At 43.3% G+C, this 19359-nt stretch overlaps 1 protein-coding gene across 25 annotated transcripts in view; it reads left to right on the forward strand.

Moving 5' to 3' along the window:
* LOC112224289 (neurexin-1a-like) overlaps positions 1-19359 on the forward strand; it is a 70451-nt gene that overhangs the window by 35545 nt on the left and 15547 nt on the right. For 7 of the 25 annotated variants that reach the window (XM_042305966.1, XM_042305965.1, XM_042305971.1 and 4 more), the window contains 11 exons: positions 1370-1573; positions 2774-2800; positions 4627-4749; positions 5039-5188; positions 13520-13751; positions 14046-14236; positions 14403-14594; positions 15607-15726; positions 15829-16010; positions 16199-16370; positions 17348-17437. In XM_042305966.1, coding sequence (XP_042161900.1) covers positions 1370-1573; positions 2774-2800; positions 4627-4749; positions 5039-5188; positions 13520-13751; positions 14046-14236; positions 14403-14594; positions 15607-15726; positions 15829-16010; positions 16199-16370; positions 17348-17437 — 1683 coding nt within the window. The remainder of the gene's footprint in view (positions 1-1369; positions 1574-2773; positions 2801-4626; positions 4750-5038; positions 5189-13519; positions 13752-14045; positions 14237-14402; positions 14595-15606; positions 15727-15828; positions 16011-16198; positions 16371-17347; positions 17438-19359) is intronic. The other 18 variants (XM_042305970.1, XM_042305976.1, XM_042305969.1 and 15 more) reach the window with 6 other exon arrangements.

Genomic DNA, 19359 nt, shown 5'->3' on the forward strand with positions numbered 1-19359 from the left:
GTTTATTAAATCATTGTCTACTGTATAGTTACTTCCCCTGAACAGCCATACTGAACCAACAAAACATATAAAAAGAGACAGACCGAGAGAGATGGAAGAAGGTAGATTGAGTGAGTGATGGATGAAGTGAATCCCTTAGAGATTTATGGGAAAGATGAAGAGAGAGAGACAGATGGAGAAAAGAAAGATGAGTCAGAGAGGGAGGAGAGCGAGCATGTTGTCATGGTGAAGCAGCTGATTCTGTTACCATGGTAATTCATTTTCTTGCCAATGTCTAACAAACACACACACCTCAGATCTGTCCATAATAGGGAGATTAAATGAGGGAGGGAGGGAGGGAGGGAGGGAGGGAGGGAGGGAGGGAGAGAGGGAGAGAGAGAGGAGGGAGGGAGGGAGGGAGGGAGGGAGAGAGAGAGAGCCTCAGTAACTGGTGGTTCAGTGGATTAAAGGATGGACAGATGGAGAAACAGATGGAGAGAGTGATTTGCCATGTTTACGCCTACCTGCGGGTTCTACCTCTTTCTTTCTCTCTATCCCTCTCGCTCTCTCTCTCCATCTCCCTCATCTCTATCTCTTTGTCCCCAATATTCTCTCAGATCTGTTTGTTTCTTCAGTTTTATTCCAGAGCAGTCGTCACAAGGACACGTTCAGACATACTGCCTTCATTATCATCTGTCCTTCTCCATCTCCCTCTTTCTACCCCCCTCCTCAGTTAGGTGCTCTGCTGAAGTGCCATTTTAGCGTTTCAATTAGTCAGCTGTTTAGAAATTACTCAGGTGTGTGTGTATGTGCACTCGTATGTGTTAGTTAGTTATGTTATCGTGATGTAACAGGCTAACCTCCAGTTAATGAGGATTCATTTGCATTTTAGCCAAAAGCTTTTCTCCCGCTCTTCCACTCTCTTCCTCTCTCGCCTTCTCCCCATCTCTCCTTTGCTCTATCCTTCCTCGCTTTACTGAACCCTCCTCTGTTCCCTCTGAAATTCACTCCCTTATTCACATTCACACACACACAAACACACACTGAGCTCATTAGTATTCATGAGGCCTCTCTCTTCCTGTTCTCTTGTTTTCGCCTCCAACGGTCTTCCACGGAAACAGAGATAGGAGGAGAGAGAGAGGAGTGAGAGAGAGATGAACGAAGGATCAGAGAAAGGTAGAAACAGAGAAAAAGGATAGAACCATCTCTCTCTCAGCCGTCTCATGGAAAATAAGCAGCTTTCAATTTGATTTATTTTCTGGCATTTAAATCAAACTGGAGACATTGGCTTGATTTGGTGTCATCTGGACTGGTCTGGGCTGGTCTGGACTTGTCTTTTCTTGTCACTGGCAGATATTCATGTCTTCTTCTGCTTCCTTCCCTCCTCTAGATGCGACCATCCTGTCCTATGATGGTAGTAAGTTTATGAAGGTCCAGTTGCCCGTAGCGATGCACACCGAGGCGGAGGACGTGTCGCTACGGTTTCGCTCCCAGCGGGCCTACGGTGTTCTCATGGCAACAACATCACGGAACTCAGCCGACACGCTCCGACTGGAGCTGGATGGGGGCCGTGTCCGTCTCACGGTTAACCTAGGTACAAACACACAGACATACTGTCAACCTAGGTACAAACACACAGACATACTGTCAACCTAGGTACACACACACATACTGTCAACCTAGGTACACACACACATACACTGTCAACCTAGGTACACACACACACATACTGTCAACCTAGGTACAAACACACATACACTGTCAACCTAGGTACAAACACACCTACACTGTCAACCTAGGTACACACACACATACTGTCAACCTAGGTACAAACACACACATACTGTCAACCTAGGTACAAACACACACATACTGTCAACCTAGGTACAAACACACCTACACTGTCAACCTAGGTACACACACACATACCGTCAACCTAGGTACACACTAATCCATACTGTCAACCTCGGTAAACACATACACACCTCACTTTTAAGCCTAGATGCACACAGACACTGTCAACCTAAGTACACAGACATAATCTGAGAATAGGGTGCACACATACATTTACACCTAAATCTGATATTACATATACACAAACACTCACATCCACACTATTGTGCTGTGCTGTACTGTCTGTCTGTCTGTGTATTGTTGAACAGAGGGTTGGTCCTCACGGTCCGAGGCTGCGTTCCCTGCTCACTCCCAGATGACCACTGCACCCCTAAGATCACACACACACACACATGCAGGGGTGTGTGTTGGTCTCTGGCTGTAGCATCTGCGTCTCTGCTGTGGTTGACGACACCCGACACACTGAGGTATTATGGGAACCATGACCTCTGACCTCCCATGAGCCTCTGCTCCACCAGGGGCGGGATTTGGTACTCTGTTGCTAGGTGATGGAAATATGGGGCCACGCCGACCTCAGTGTCCTGATGTTATGGATGTCATGGTCACTGAGGCCATCACTCTGACCAGAGTAGCCAATGACACACCGTTTATACTGAAACCTCTCACTCTCCCTCAGCCAATTACAGAGCAAGCCAATTCAGAGATCAACTAATCTTATCTGCTGGATTCACTGTGCTGTTATGCCATTTGCTCAGAGCAGATTGCAGAACGCCATATCCTCTGCTCTGATTGGCCCGTAACCCCCTCCCAGCTTGCCCCCAGGAGGTGGGGAGAGTGTGTGTTCTCAGTGAGGTGTGTAGCGTGTGTTGGTGTGTTTGTCCCCAGCGCGTGGTATTCTGTGTTTGTGCAGCGTTAACCCTCTGCTCTGCTCTCCCTCTAGACTGTATCAGGATTAACTGTACCGCCAGTAAGTCACACCCCATCTCACACTACCTCTCAGTACGTGTGTGTTTGTGAGCGTGTGTGTGTTAGTGAGCGCGTGTGTTTGAATGTGCGTGTGTGTGTGTGTGTGTGTTCGTGGATGTACGACTGTATGCTTCTTCTAGAGTCCAGGGTGACTAAGGCAGCCATTTTAGAGAAAAGGCAAGAGAGAAGAGCGAGAGAGGAAAGGGGGGGGGGGTGTTAGTGAAGGAGGCAAGAGGGAACAGGAAAAATAGGTACAGAGAGAAGACAGAGGAGAGCCAAGGGAAAAGAGAGAGTGAGAGACAGAGATGTACAGAGGAGTGTGAAGGTGTGCAGTTCCATCACGGGGATTGACTGAAAGCTTCTTAGGGCTTCTGGGTAATTATGTCTCCTTCACGCCGGAAACAAAAGACTCTATCCCTCCATCCCTTTACATCCCTCCATCCATCCCTTCCTCTCTCCCTCTGTCTGAGGGCTTGGTTTATCTGGATGTTGTTTTCGTGACTTGAGCTCTGTGTGTGTGTGTGTGTGTGTGTCCTTTCACCACGGAAGACGGCTCTATGACGGTGTCCTGGTACTCTCAAAGGGAGGTGTTGCCATGGGAACAATACTAGCCGACTTTCTTATCTCCATCTGCAGTATGTAACATAATGCTTTTTATAAGCATATAAACCTTCAAAATGGATTATGATTTTCTAATGATCCTGAGTTATCAGCCATTTTGAGTCTAAAATACTGCCATGGAAAGAACTTCATATTCTGAGTTGATTATAAAACATAACAAGAGTTCATACCATTCAATAACTCAATGATAATGTCACCATTCAGTCTATGGGCGTGCAAAAGGACAATGTATTTCATACATTTGATTTCTATAAGTTCCATAGACATTGGTTCCACAATTAGCCTCTCTTCCATGACCACATTCCATGGTCCTGTGAGTGTGTGTGTGTGAGTGAGTGTGTGTCCTGGCTGTACTCGAGTAGACATGGATCACTGCCTCATACTCACATAAGCCCATTCACCCCATCTCACCCCATCTCACACACACACACACACACACACACACACACACTCACTCACTCTCAGGCAGTGATCCATGGTAACAGGATGAGATGCTCATGCCCAGAGCACAGCTGAGACTCCTCAGGGGAGCCCTCTGTCCTCTCCTGAAAACTAATCACACCTAACACATCTCACACACACACTCACACATGCATGTACACACACAGAGAGACCTCACACATGCAGCAATATGCTATGTGTTTGTGTCTGTGTGTGTCATGGTGCTGACATTTCCCACAGCAGAATCTGTCAGGCTGTTTACCTCTTGCCTTATCATCACTCCTATATGTCAACCCCCACCTCTCCCACCCACCCCACCCCCACACCCCTCCACACACACACACACGCTGGTCTAGCCTGGCGAGTTTTCACTATTTGAGAGAGAGAGAGAGAAAGACTGACAGGGGGAGACAAGAAATGAGGAGAGATGTACTGAGAGGGGGGATGAAAGGACTGACAGAGAGAGAGAGACATAGAGAGAGAGATGGACAGTGAGACAAAGTGGGAGAGAAGAGGGGAGGGAAAAAGAGAGCGATGGATGGAGAATATTCTTCCTGCTGTATGCCAGCTCTCTATTAAGCCCTTCTAGCTACAGGGCTTAATATCTAGTGCCACCATGTGGCTGAAACGATAGGACTCTATGGCAGGAGACATGGGTGTGTGTGCCTGCCTACCTGTGTGCCTGTGTGGGTGTGTGAAAGTATGTCTAAGGTGTTTGTCTGTGTACAGGTATGTGTGTGTATTAACTAACTGGAATGTGTGTAGGTAAGGGTCCAGAGACCATCTTTGCGGGGGTGGGGCTGAATGATAATGAGTGGCACACGGTCAGAGTGGTGCGTCGTGGGAAAAGCCTCAAACTCACCGTCGACGACCTGCAACCTGTAGAAGGTAACCATAGCATCCCCCCAACACTGTCAACCCTGACCTTTCAGTCCTAACCTTAACCACTGTCCTCAAACCCATAACCTGCAGACCTGGCTTAAATACATACAAGCACTTGAAGTGTCTTGTATTTAGCTTACCTGGTCCAATGTAACCAAAGGAATATTCCCAAAAGTGCAAACTCCACTCACCCGAGACTCTGGTCAAGCTAAATCAAGCGCACCTCAAGTGTTTGAATGTATTTGACCCCGGTCTGCTAATCTCTCCCCTGACCCCTGACCTCTAACCCCTCCAGGTCAGATGGCAGGCGACCACACCCAGCTGGAGTTCCACAACGTGGAGACAGGCATTGTGACGGAGAAGCGCTTCATGCCCGCTGTGCCCTCCAACTTCATAGGGCATCTGCAGGGCCTCACCCTCAACGGGATGCCTTACATAGACCTCTGTAAGGACAGAGTACACACCTACACACGCCTTACGCACACCTTACACCAGGGGTGTCAAACATACAGCCCGTAGGCCGGTGGTTTGAGTAAGAAATAATAAATATATATGTGTACAAATACAAAACATTAAGGACACCTGGTCTTTCCATGACATAAACTGACCAAGTGAATCCAGGTGAAAGATGAAAGCTATGATTGCTTATTGATGTCACCTGTTAAATCCACTTCAATCCGTGTAGATGAAGGGTAGGAGACACGTTAAAGAATGATTTTTAAACCTAAAGACAATTAATACATGGATTGTGAACGGATTGTGCCGTTCAGGGGGTGAATGGTCAGGACAAAAAAATGTAAGTTAATTTGAACAGGGTATGGTAGGAGGTGCCAGGAGCACCAGTTTGGGTCAAGAACTGCAACGCTGTAGAGTTTTTCACACTCAACAGTTTCCCTTAATGGCCATGTACTCTTACAGTGGCTTGCGAAAGTATTCACCCCCTTTGATTTTCATTCATTTTTCCTATTTTGTTGCCTTACAACCTGTAATTAAAATGTATTTTTGGGGGGTTTGTATCATTTGATTTACACAACATGCCTACTACCACTTTGAAGATGCAAAATATTTTTTATTGTGAAACAAACATGAAATAAGACAAAAGAAGGAAAACTTGAGAGTGCATAACTATTCACCCCCCTTCCCTCCAAAGTCAATACTTTGTAGAGCCACCTTTTGCAGCAATTACAGCTGCAAGTCTCTTGGGGTATGTCTCTATCAGCTTGGCACATCTAGCCACTGGGATTTTTGCCCATTCTTCAAGGCAAAACTGCTCCAGCTCCGTCAAGTTGGATGGGTTCCACTGGTGTACAGCAATCTTTAAGACATACCACAGATTATCAATTGGATTCAGGTCTGGGCTTTGACGAGGCCATTCCAAGACATTTAAATATTTAACCTTATACCACTCGAGTGTTGCTTTAGCAGTATGCTTAGTGTCATTGTCCTGCTGGAAGGTAAACCTCCATCCCAGTCTCAAATCTCTGGAAGACAAACAGTTTTTCCTCAAGAATTTCCCTGTATTTAGCGCCATTCATCATTCCTTCAATTCTGACCAGTTTCCCAGTACCTGCTGATGAAAAACATCCTCACAGCATGATCCTGCCACCACCATGCTTCACTGTGAGGATAGGTGTCTCGGGGTGATGAGAGGGGTTGGGTTTGCGCCAGACATAGCATTTTCCTTGGCCAAAAAGTGCAATTTTAATCTCATCTGGCCAGAGTACCTTCTTCCATATGTTTGGGGAGTCTCCTACATGCCTTTTGGCGAACACCAAACATGTTTGCTTATTTCTTTCTTTAAGAAATGGCTTTTTTCTGGCCGCTCTTCCGTAAAGCCCAGCTCTGTGGAGTGTACAGCTTAAAGTGGCCCTATGGACAGATACTCCAATCTCCGCTGTGGAGCTTTGCAGCTCCTTCAGGGTTATCTTTGGTCTCTTTGTTGCCTCTCTGATTAATGCCCTCCTTGCCTGGTCTGTGAGTTTTGGTGGGCGGCCCTCTCTTGGCAGGTTTGTTGTGGTGCCATATTCTTTCCATTTTTTAATAATGGATTTAATGGTGCTCCGTGGGATGTTCAAAGTTCCGGATATTTTTTTATAACCCAACCCTGATCTGTACTTCTCCACAACTTTGTCCCTGACCTGTTTGGGGAGCTCCTTGGTGTTCATGGTGCCACTTGCTTGGTGATGCCTCTTGCTTGGAGATGTTGCAGTCTCTGGGTCCTTTCAGATCAGGTGTATATATATATATACACTGAGATCATGTGACAGATCATGTGACACTTAGATTGCACACAGGTGGACTTTGGTTAATTAATTATGTGACTTCTGAAGGTAATTGGTTGCACCAGATCTTATTTAGGGACTTCATAGCAAAGGGGTTGAATATACACACCGTTTTTCCATTTTAAATGTTGGAGGGCCAGTAGGAGGCACTCTTTCCTCTGGTCTAAAACATTATCCCAATGCCCCAGGGCAGTGATTGGGGACACTGCCCTGTGTAGGGTGCCGTCTTTCGGATGGGATGTTAAATGGGTGTCCTGACTCTCTGAGGTCATTAAAGGCACTTATCGAAAGAGTAGGGGTGTTAACCCCGGTGTCCTGGCTAAATTCCCAATCTGGCCCTCAAACCATCACGGTCACCTAATAATCCCCCGTTTACAATTGGCTCATTCATCCCCCTCCTCTCCCCTGTAACTATTCCCCAGGTCGTTGCTGCAAATGAGAACGTGTTCTCAGTCAACATACCTGGCAAAATAACGGATAAATTGAAAACAAAAAATGTAACAAGTTATTTTTTTCATTTCACTTCACCAGTTTGGACTATTTTGTGTATGTCCATTACATGAAATCCAAATAAAAATCCATTTAAATTACAGGTTGTAATGCAACAAAATAGGAGAAATGCCAAGGGGGATGAATACTTTTGCAAGGCACTGTATAATCTCCACCAGCACAGCCAGAAGAGGACTGGCCACCCCTCAGAGCCTGGTTCCTCTCTAGGTTTCTTCCTAGGTTCCTGCCATTCTAGGGAGTTTTTCCTAGCCACTGTACTTCTACACCTGCATTGCTGTTTGGGGTTTTAGGCTGGGTTTCTATATAAGCACTTTGTGACATCTGCTGCTGTAAAAAGGGCTTTATAAATACATTTGATTGATTGATATCCCATGTGTATCAAGAATGGGCCAACCCCAAAGGACATCCAGCCAACTTGAGTCAACATGGGCCAGCATCGCTGTGGGATGCTTTCAACACCTTGTAGAGTTCATGCCCCGACAAATTGAGGCTGGTCTAAAGGCAAAAGGGGGAGGGTTGCAACTGAATATTAGGAAGGTGTTCTTCATGTTTTATACACTCAGTGGGGGAAAACAAACTCAATATACTTTACAATGACTAAAACCAAATCGAAACTGTGTAGGAAGGATAATGGACCTATTGTATATTCATACTGTTTATTGACTGTGTCCAGCTTGCTAATAATCACCAAAATGAAAGCTAGACAGTCAGGGAGCATCGGAGATTCCCTAAACGATGGATAGAGGACTATTTTCTGAAAATGTTCACAGCGAGGAAATATAGCCAATTTTTTGTGCGGCCCTCCAGACCTTGTTGAAGGCTGAATGCGGCCCCTGGGGCAAAATTTGTTTGACACCCCTGCCTTACACACACCTGAACCCTCAACGGCATGCCCTAGACCTCTGTAAGAACAGAGTATTCAGCTACCAACACTACTTATACCCACACACCTTAAACATACACAACTGCACTTACGCTGAATGACACGCCATACGTAGGCCGCTGTAAAACCAGAGTTCAGACACACCTCACGCTGGTAGGCATTCCCTATAGACCTCTGTAAGGATAGAGAACACACGCCTACACACACCTTACACACACATACAGTGCCATCGGAAAGTATTCAGACCCTTTGACTTTTCCCACATTTTGTTATGTTACTGCCTTATTCTAAAATGGATTAAACTCATTGTTTTCCTCATCAATCTACACACAATACCCCACAATGACAAAGAAAAACAGGTTTTTAGACATTTTAACAGATGTATTTATATTAAAAAACAGAATACCTTATTTACATAAGTATTCAGACCCTTTGCTAGAAGACTCGAAATTGAGCTCAGGTGCATCCTGTTTCCATTGATCATCCTCGAGATGTTTCTACAACTTCACTGGAGTCCGCCTGTGGTAAATTCAATTGATTCAACATGATTTGGAAAGGCACACACCTGTCTATGTAAGGTCTCAGAGTTGACAGTGCATGTCAGAGCAAAAACCAAGCAATGAGGTCATAGGAATTGTCCGTAGAGCTCCGGGACAGGATTGTGTCGAGGCACAGATCTGGGGAAGGCTACCAAAACATGTCTGCAGCATTGAAGGTCCCCAAGCACCACCAAGACTCTTCCTAGAGCTGGCCACCCGGCCAAACTGAGCAATCGGGTGAGATAGGACTTGTTTAGAGAGGTGACCAAGAACCCGAAGGTCACTCTGACAGAGCTCCAGAGTTCCTCTGTGGAGATGGGAGAACCTTCCAGAAGGACAACCATCTCTGCAGCACTCCACCAATCAGGCCTTTATGGTAGAGTGTCCAGACGGAAGCCACTCTTCAGTAAAAGGCACATGACAGCCCGCTTGGAGTTTGCCAAAAGGCACCTAAAGGACTTTCAGACCATGAGAAACTAGATTCTCTGGACTGATGAAACCAAGATTGAACTCTTTGACCTGAATGCCAAGTGTCACGTCTGGAGGAAACTTGGCACGATCCCTACGGTGAAGGATGGTGGTGGCAGCAGCATGAGTGGGGATGTTTTTCAGCGGCAGGGACTGGGAAACTAGTAAGGATAAATAAATGATAAATGAAGCAAAGTACAGAGAGATCCTTGATGAAAACTTGCTCCAGAGAACTCAGGACCTCGGTTCACCTTCCAACAGGACAAAAACCCTAAGCACACAGCCAAGACAATGCAGGAGTGGCTTCAGGACACGTCTCTGAATATCCTTGAGTGGCCCAGCCAGAGCCCGGACTTGAACCCTATCTAACATCTCTGGAGAGACCTAAAAATAGCTGTGCAGCGACGCTCCCCATCCAAGCTGACAGAGCTTGAGTGGATCTGCAGAAAATAATGGGAGAAACTCCCCAAATACAGGTGTGCCAAGCTTGTAGCGTCATACCCAAGTAGACTCGAGGCTGTAATCCCTGCCAAAGGTGCTACAACAAAGTACTCACTAAAATTTTGCAAAAGTTTGCAAATATTTCTAAAAACCTGTTTTTGCTTTGTCATTATGGGGTATTGAGGATAGATTTATAAGGGGGGAAACGATGTAATCAATTTTAGAATAAAGCTTTAACGTAACAAAATGTGGAAAAAGTCAAGGGGGTCTGATTACTTTCTGAATGCAGTATACTTGAATCAATGTGTAGACATACCTACACAGACCTCACCCTCAACGGCATGCCCTACGTAGACCTCTGGAAGGACAGAGCACACACCTACACACACAACTTATACCCACACACAAACCTTACACATACAGTGCCTTCAGAAAGTATTCACACCCCTTGACTTTTTCCACATTTTGTGGTGTTAGGAAGTGGGATTACAATGGATTTAATTGTCAACGATTTACTCAAAATACTCTGTAATGTCAAAGTGTACAAAACATTTGAACATTTGTAAAAAAAATAATAATGATAATAATGAAAACAAAACACTAAGATATCTTGATTAGATAAGTATTTAACCCCTCGAGTCAATACAGAATGACCTTTGGCGATTACAGCTCTGAGTCTTTCTGGGTAAGTCTGGATTGTGCAACATTTGCACTAAATTCTTCAAGCTCTGTCAAATTGTTGTTGATCATTGCTAGACAACCATTTGTAGGTCTTGCCATAGATTTTCAAGGCCATTTAAGTCAAAACTGTAACTCGGCCACTCAGGAACATTGACTGTCTTTTTGGTAAGCGGCTCCAGTGTAGATTTGGCCTTGTGTTTTAGATTACTGTCCTGCTGAAATGTGATTTAATCTCCCAGTATCTGACTGAACCAGGTTTTCCTCTAGGATATTGCCTGGGCTTAGCTCCATTCCTTTTTTATCCTGAAAAACTCCCCAGTCCTTAACGGTTACAAGCATACCCATAACATGATGCAGCCACCACTATGCTTGAAAATATGGAGAGTGGTACTCAGTACTGTGTTGTATTGGATTTGCCTCAAACATAAGACTTTGTATTCAGGACAAAAAGTACATTTCTTTGCCACATTTTTTGCAACATTACTTTCATGCCTTGTTGCAAACAGGATGCGTGTTTCGGAATATTTGTATTCTGTACAGGCTTCATTCTTTACACTCTGTCAGTTAAGTTAGTATTGATCCATCCTCAGTTTTCTCCTATCACAGCCATTCAACTCTGTATCTGTATTAAACTCACCATTAGCCTCATGGTGAAATCCCTGATAGGAAAGAAACCAATCTGGCAAATGAGGTAGGAAGGACATCTGTATCTTTGTAGTGACTGGGTGTAGTGATACACCATCCAAAGTGTAATTAATAACTTCACCATGCCCAAAGGGATATTTAATGTCTGCTTTTTCCCCCTATCTAACCATAGGTTCCCTTCTTTGCAAGGCATTGGAAAACCTCCCTGGGGTTGAATTTGTTTGAAATTTACTGCTCGACTGAGGGACCTTACAATTATCTGTATGTGTAGGGTACAGAGATGAGATAGTCATTCAAAAATCATGTTAAACACTGTTATTGCTCATTGAGTGAGTCCATGCAACTTATTATGTGACTTGGTAAGCACATTTTTACTTTTACTTATTTATTTACTACTTACATACAGTGGGGCAAAAAAGTAATTAGTCAGCCACCAATTGTGCAAGTTCTCCCACCTAAAAAGATGAGAGAGGCCTGTAATTTTCATCATAAGGTACACTTCAACTATGACAGACAAAATGAGAAGAAAAAAATCCAGAAAATCACATTGTAGGATTTTTTATGAATTTATTTGCAAATTATGGTGGAAAATAAGTATTTGGTCAATAACAAAAGTTTATCTCAATACTTTGTTATATACCCTTTGTTGGCAATGACAGAGGTCAAATGTTTTCTGTAAGTTTTCACAAGGTTTTCACACACTGTTGCTGGTATTTTGGACCATTCCTCCATGCAGATCTCTTCTAGAGTAGTGATATTTTGGGGCTGTTGATGGGCAACACAGACTTTTAACTCCCTCCAAAGATTTTCTATGGGGTTGAGATCTGGAGACTGGCTAGGCCACTCCAGGACCTTGAAATGCTTCTTACGAAGCCACTCCTTTGTTGCCCGGGCGGTGTGTTTGGGATCATTGTCATGCTGAAAGACCCAGCCACGTTTCATCTTCAATGCCCTTGCTGATGGAAGGAAGTTTTCACTCAAAATCTCACGATACATGGCCCCATTCATTCTTTCCTTTACATGGATCAGTCGCCAAGGTCCCTTTGCAGAAAAACAGCCCCAAAGCATGATGTTTCTACCCCCATGCTTCACAGTAGGTATGGTGTTCTTTGGATGCAACTCAGCATTCTTTGTCCTCCAAACACGACGAGTTGAGTTTTTACCAAAAAGTTATATTTTGGTTTCATCTGACCATATGACATTCTCCCAATCTTCTTCTGGATCATCCAAATGCTCTCTAGCAAACTTCAGACGGGCCTGGACATGTACTGGCTTAAGCAGAGGGACACGTCTGGCACTGCAGGATTTGAGTCCCTGGCGGCGTAGTGTGTTACTGATGGTAGGCTTTGTTACTTTGGTCCCAGCTCTCTGCAGGTCATTCACTAGGTCCCCCCGTGTGGTTCTGGGATTTTTGCTCACCGTTCTTGTGATCATTTTGATCCCACGGGGTGAGATCTTTGCGTGGAGCCCCAGATCGAGGGAGATTATCAGTGGTCTTGTATGTCTTCCATGTTCTAATAATTGCTCCCACAGTTGATTTCTTCAAACCAAGCAGCATACCTATTGCAGATTCAGTCTTCCCAGCCTGGTGCAGGTCTACAATTTTGTTTCTGGTGTCCTTTGACAGCTCTTTGGTCTTGGCCATAGTGGAGTTTGGAGTGTGACTGTTTGAGGTTGTGGACAGGTGTCTTTTATACTGATAACAAGTTCAAACAGGTGCCATTAATACAGGTAATGAGTGGAGGACAGAGGAGCCTCTTAAAGAAGAAGTTACAGGTCTGTGAGAGCCAGAAATCTTACTTGTTTGTAGGTGACCAAATACTTATTTTCCACCATAATTTGCAAATAAATTCATTAAAAATTCTACAATGTGATTTTCTGGATTTTTTTCTTTCATTTTGTCTGTCATAGTTGAAGTGTACCTATGATGAAAATTACAGACCTCTCATCTTTTTAAGTGGGAGAACTTGCACAATGGGTGGCTGACTAAATACTTTTTTGCCCCACTGTATTTAGGCTTAACATATCAAAGTAGTTGAATACTTCAGGTTTTCATTTTCTATTCATTTGTAAACACTTAAAAAACATAATTCTACTTTAACATTATGGGGTATTGTGTGTGGGCCAGTGAGGACAAAAATCTAAATTTTATCAATTTTAAATTTAGGCTGTAACAACAAAATGTGGAAAAAGTCAAGGGGTGCGAATGCCTTCTGAATGCACTGTACACAACTCCACACACCTCATGCTGAATGACACGCCTTATATAGACCACCGTAAGACCAGAGCACACACGCACATCTCATCCTTGGTCCTCTTGATCCTAGGTAAGAATGGTGACATCGACTATTGCGAACTGAACGCTGTGATTGGTTATAAGAGCATCGTGGCGGACCCGGTTACGTTCAGGTCACGGTCGAGCTACGTGACCCTGCCCACGCTCCAGGCGTACTACTCCATGCACCTGTTCCTCCAGTTCAAAACCACCTCACCTGACGGACTCGTACTCTACAACAGAGGAGACGGAAACGACTTCATAGTGGTGGAGCTGGTCAAAGGGTACGGCATAATTACTTACTTAACTACCTATTGATACTGTAGTCTGTCTACTACTGATACCGTACAACAGAGGATAGCTAACTACCTATAGCTACTATTTACATTACTGATACTGTACAACAGTGTATAGCTAACTAGCGAACTCCCTATAGCTACTATTTACATTACTGATACTGTACAACAGAGGACATTGAAATTGTTTGGTGAAGGGACATGTCAGAGTGGAACAACTATCGACAACTCATGGATATACAGTTCATATTATAATATTCTAATCCTAATCACCCACCCCAGCTACCTCCACTATGTGTCCGACCTGGGGAATGGGGCACACCTGATCAAAGGGAACTCCAACTCTCCTCTGAATGACAACCACTGGCACAATGTGCTCATATCCAGAGACACCAACAACCTGCACACTGTTAAGATAGATACCAAGGTCACTACACAGACCACTATGGGGGCCAAGAACCTGGATCTCAAAGGTAACACACACACACTGTACATACCATACTACCCTTCTACTACTATGGAATCTCTCTGCCTCAGCCCTTGTTCCCTAACAGCAGAGGGCAGTACTGTCAGCTAAGAGAGAGACTTTTTTTTATTGTCGCATGGAGCTGTCACTCAAGTTATGCTGTGTTCCTATAGGTGACCTGTACGTAGGGGGGGTGGCTAAGGAGATGTATAGGGACCTTCCCAAGCTCGTCCACTCCCGGGAAGGCTTCCAGGGTTGCTTAGCAACTGTTGACCTTAACGGCCGACTACCCGACCTGCTGGCCGATGCTCTAGCTACCACCGGACAAGTGGAGAGGGGCTGTGAAGGTACACACACACACACAGGTACACACACACACACACACACACAAACCATGAGTACCTACACAACAAAAAGTACACACACATACCAGGACTTTCTCCTTACCAATGCATATCATAGCTTCTTCTTTTTTTTTTGACTCATTCCTTCACTATTGCTCCAGCTAACAGCTGTTTTTATTATGTTGGAGATTGTCTCCCTTGTTTTAGCATCTGTCTTTCTCTTCCCTCTTTCTCTCTCTTTTGCTCTCCGTTTTTTGTTCTTTTTCTTTTTTTTACAGGCATTTTTATGCTTTGTTTTTTACTAACCATCTTAACATATTTTGATTGTCGTTGTTTTGTTTTTGTTTTCGGCTGGCGAAAGTTGCATTGATGAAAGCTGACTTGCAAGGTAGATCGCTCTGTGTGTATGTGTCTGTGTGCGCTCGTGATCGACTGGGTTCGAACCTGGGCCTCCTGCGCACCACACGTCTGTGTTAGCCTGCTAAGCTAAAGTTTAGGCATTTGCTCAGCTAACGTATGTGCTCAGGTCTCAGGCAAGGGTACTCATTACACAAGCCACCTCGGTTACATTTGTGGGTGCATGTGTGTGGTGTGTTCTGACGTAACCTGTCCAGGTCACCATAGTGACATCATCCCCTCAGTGACACCATTACTGTTTAATTTAGACCACACACCCTGCACCTCCTTCACTTGGAAGCATGATTCTAACCCCACCCCCTGCTTCTAACCCCACCCTCTTCTGTTTGACCTCTCCCTCCCTGTATCTAACCTAGGGCTGGCCAACCTCATGGACAGCTACAGGATGTCCAGTGAATTGGATATCCAATTCAACAATCCAAAAGTGCTATTCATTTTCAATGAGGATCAACTCTTAATGGAATGATTCACAAAGATTTTGGAATTAATATATTTTTTCTTGTCGATTTTAACCAGAGCATTTTTAAGGGCTTATTCTGATTATTTTCTTACTTTCAGCAGCCTCTGGTTGACATTAGCCTTCATCGTTTAGAAGTTAAAGGATTTGTCTTTCCAGGTCCCAGTACTACCTGTCAGGAAGACTCTTGCTCCAATCAGGGCGTGTGTTTGCAGCAGTGGGAGGGATTTAGCTGTGATTGCAGTATGACATCATTCGGAGGACCGCTCTGCAATGACGGTGAGTCACTTTTTTTTCTTCTATTCCTATGACCTATTTCCTGTTTACTACATCCTGTTTCTGCTCATTTGACAACAAGTCATGTAAATCTGTTGTCCACAGCGGGGACCACGTATATCTTTGGTCGTGATGGGGGTGTGATTGTGTACACCTGGCCTCCTAACGAGCGCCCCAGTACACGGGCTGACCGGCTCGCGCTGGGCTTCAGCACACAGCAGAAACACGCTACCCTGCTACGGGTTGACAGCGCCTCGGGACTGGGGGACTACCTACAGCTACAGATAGTAAGAATTACATTGTTTAACACTGGCCTCTACAAAAATCCCTGTGGAACTGCACTCTGTCTTCCTCAAATCAGCACTCTGCTACACTACCAACTATAAATCCCTTTCTCCCTTCCTATCCTCTTTCTCTATCCCTTTCTGTCCCTTGATCTCTCTCTCTCTCTCTCTGTCTATTTTTCACTCCTCAGGATAAAGGAAATATTAGGGTAGTGTTTAACGTGGGAACAGATGACATCAACATTGAAGAGACTGCTAAATCCGTTAATGATGGGAAGTACCACATAGTTCGGTTTACCCGCAGCGGAGGCAACGCAACCCTGCAGCTGGACGACCTGCCAATCATAGAGCGTTACCCCTCAGGTAAGGACCGACCACAGCCTACACCCCGCCTGTCACAGCCAATCACACGACAGGGCTTCGCTTTACTTCCTGAATAAAAGGAAGTGACTGTATACCGTAAGTATTTCTTTCAGTATTAATATAAGGGTGTTGTAATGTTGCTGTTGCTGATGTTATTACTACATCATAGCTACGTTACTATTAGGACTTTTGTTATGACTTGCTGAAGATCAAATGTCTATGTTATGATGTAATTTTCCTGTTAAAACATTAAAAAAAAGACATATGTAGCAACACTTCCCCAGGTTGCCTTGACTCCAGGGAGTCTGTACTGACATGACTGGTAATTTATGTTGCTATGTTAAATAGTGTGATACGTAAATGAACCATGTAAACATTTAATACAGGTAGTAGTTGTGTTTTATTTAAAAAATAATAATAATAGCCATTGGGGCATTTGGCCAAACAGCAACACAATAAACATTTCATTTTCTGAGTAAACTAGACTGAAAAAAAAACAAAGAGAAAAAATGATTGTATTTTTTTATTTTTTTGCATTGGGTTTTTAAACATTTGTTGTTGTTTTTATATAAAAGTAGTAATCATATATTTTCGAGAGTTATTTAGTTAGATGTTAGCTAAACGGTTAAACACTAGACAGGGAGGTGTATGAGGGTTGATCTGTTAGCTTTAACATGGATTATCGTTATTATTCTGTTGTTTTATCAAACTCTCTAAACTCCTGTCTGTCAGATGATAATTAACTGTTTAAATGTCTCTTTAAATCAAAGCCCATGAACAGAAAGTCAATGTCCGCTCGGTTGCTGCTCCTGATCATAACTCTTATTGAAATTAAGACACAGCAACAATGTTCGGACCGACTAACAGGACCTTGGTCAGGACTTTGACTTTCTCTTCATGGCTGTTCATTTTGTTGTCCAGCTCCTGTGCCAGGTGTTGATGTGCGTAATTACTGTGTTTTCATCTTTAAATTAAAGGCAACATTGATAACGAGCGCCTGGCCATCGCTAGACAGAGAATCCCCTATCGACTCGGTCGAGTAGTTGACGATTGGCTATTCGACAAAGGTAAAAACATCATTAAAATTACTTAAAACTTTTAGCTTAAAAGTCAACCTGAAGCAAGTTGAAACTGTGACCATCAACTAACATCTAAAATTCTAAATTCATAACTAAGTTTAAACATTATAGTAGCTGTTAGAGTGTAATATTGTCAGACTGTGTAAACTGTAGTGTAACTGTACTGTTCTGTAATACAGTAATTTACTGTAAACTGTAGCTAGAGAGAAAGGTTGATAATACCAGGTTAAAGGGACAATGGGAAGATTCATCTGAATAACTGTGAAACTAGTACAGATAAAAAGGGCTTTATTAAGATTCTGTCATAATGCTGTTTCTCCAATTGTAAACATTTAAAGGCTTCGCTTTAGGGTAACTCCTTGTAATAAACCATTTATAATGGATTAGTAAATAGTTTATTCATCATTTATTAATCATTACTCCATTCATAAGATGTTTAATATAGGTCCTTATAAACCCTTAGTTAAACATTAGTTAAGTCTTGTTGCGTGTCCTGATGAAAAGTGTTGAATAGTTCTACTTTCTAAATGGTTTATAAGTGTTTTGAGTGACCGGTGCAATTTCTCACAAAAAGATGGACATACCATTGGTAGACATTCCAACAGTACCTGATGCTCCTTAAAAAGGTCCAATAGTCATTTTTTTATCTCAATATAAAATCATTTCTGGTTAAAAAAAAACAATTAAGTACCTTTCTGTGATTGTTTTCATTTAAAATGGTCAAAAATGAACAAAAACAACAAAGAGCAATTTCTCAAACAAGAATTTAGCTACGACTGTCTGAGTGGTCTGAGTGGGGAGGGGAAAACTGATAACAGTAAGGTACATTGTTACCCAGAAATGATTTTAGGTTGTATTGAGATACAAAACGCCTGAATTGGACCTTTAAATGCTTCCAGTGCTTCAGTCTTTTAACCACAGACTATGTTCACACACGGCTTTGTTTGGCTGTACCTCTACTGGGCTTTTAAAAGGTAGTAACTCCTTTAAACGTAATTGAATAGTTCAGCACGATAATGTATTCAGATATTTGTTTCCTTTACCTCGTCAGCAGTCTACGGACTGCTCCTCATCTTTCATGGAATCATTCTGCCGTTCAACCGGAATCTCCCGCGACGGCATGGAATGTGTGGGATAACAAGCAGCGGTAGTTCTGGTGTTTGGGTTTTCGTCACTGGTTATTTGGCTGCACCAGGATTGGGTGAAAGCGGTGCTTTAACTTTGACTGCTTCATGCACGCGGGGAAGTTAGTGGGTGGGCCGTTGGCTGAGGGTTTCCTTTTGCTAGGGTGGCGATTTCTAACGTGTGGACCCACGGAGCTGGCCAAATTCTAAGATTACACTGCTCTAAGGAGTGACTGCAATCCACACTTTGGTTTTGGTAGAAAAGTCACTGCCAAGAAATGCTAATGTTACCATTTTCGGGGGGGGGACGACGACATTATTTTACTCAAGTTACACATTACTATTGTGACTTTTGGAATAAAATGTTCAATATATATTCTTGAACATCCTCTTTATTTAATGCTTGTTGTTTAACCACTGATATGTCCTAGGGGGGGCATTTTGAGACCTTAAGGAGAATCAACCACTGTTGGAATGTCTACCAATGGCATGTCCATCTTTTTGTGAGAAAGTACATCAGTCACTCAAGATGTTTATAAAGTATCTATAAAGTATAAATAGCCCACACTTAAGACGAGGCCATGCAAAGGGTTGACTGATGATTAGTAAAAGGTTTATAAGGACATATATGAAACATCTTCTGAATGGCCTTTATGAGTCAATATTAAATATGTTAAAATGGGTTTAGAAATGTGTGAATAACTAGGTTACTAAAAATGTACAAATGTGGGAGTAATGATCAATAAATGATGAATAAACTATTTACTCCTCCGTTATAGAAATGCT

The sequence above is a fragment of the Oncorhynchus tshawytscha genome, linkage group LG25 (assembly GCF_018296145.1).
Source record: "Oncorhynchus tshawytscha isolate Ot180627B linkage group LG25, Otsh_v2.0, whole genome shotgun sequence".
NCBI classification, from domain to species: domain Eukaryota; kingdom Metazoa; phylum Chordata; class Actinopteri; order Salmoniformes; family Salmonidae; genus Oncorhynchus; species Oncorhynchus tshawytscha.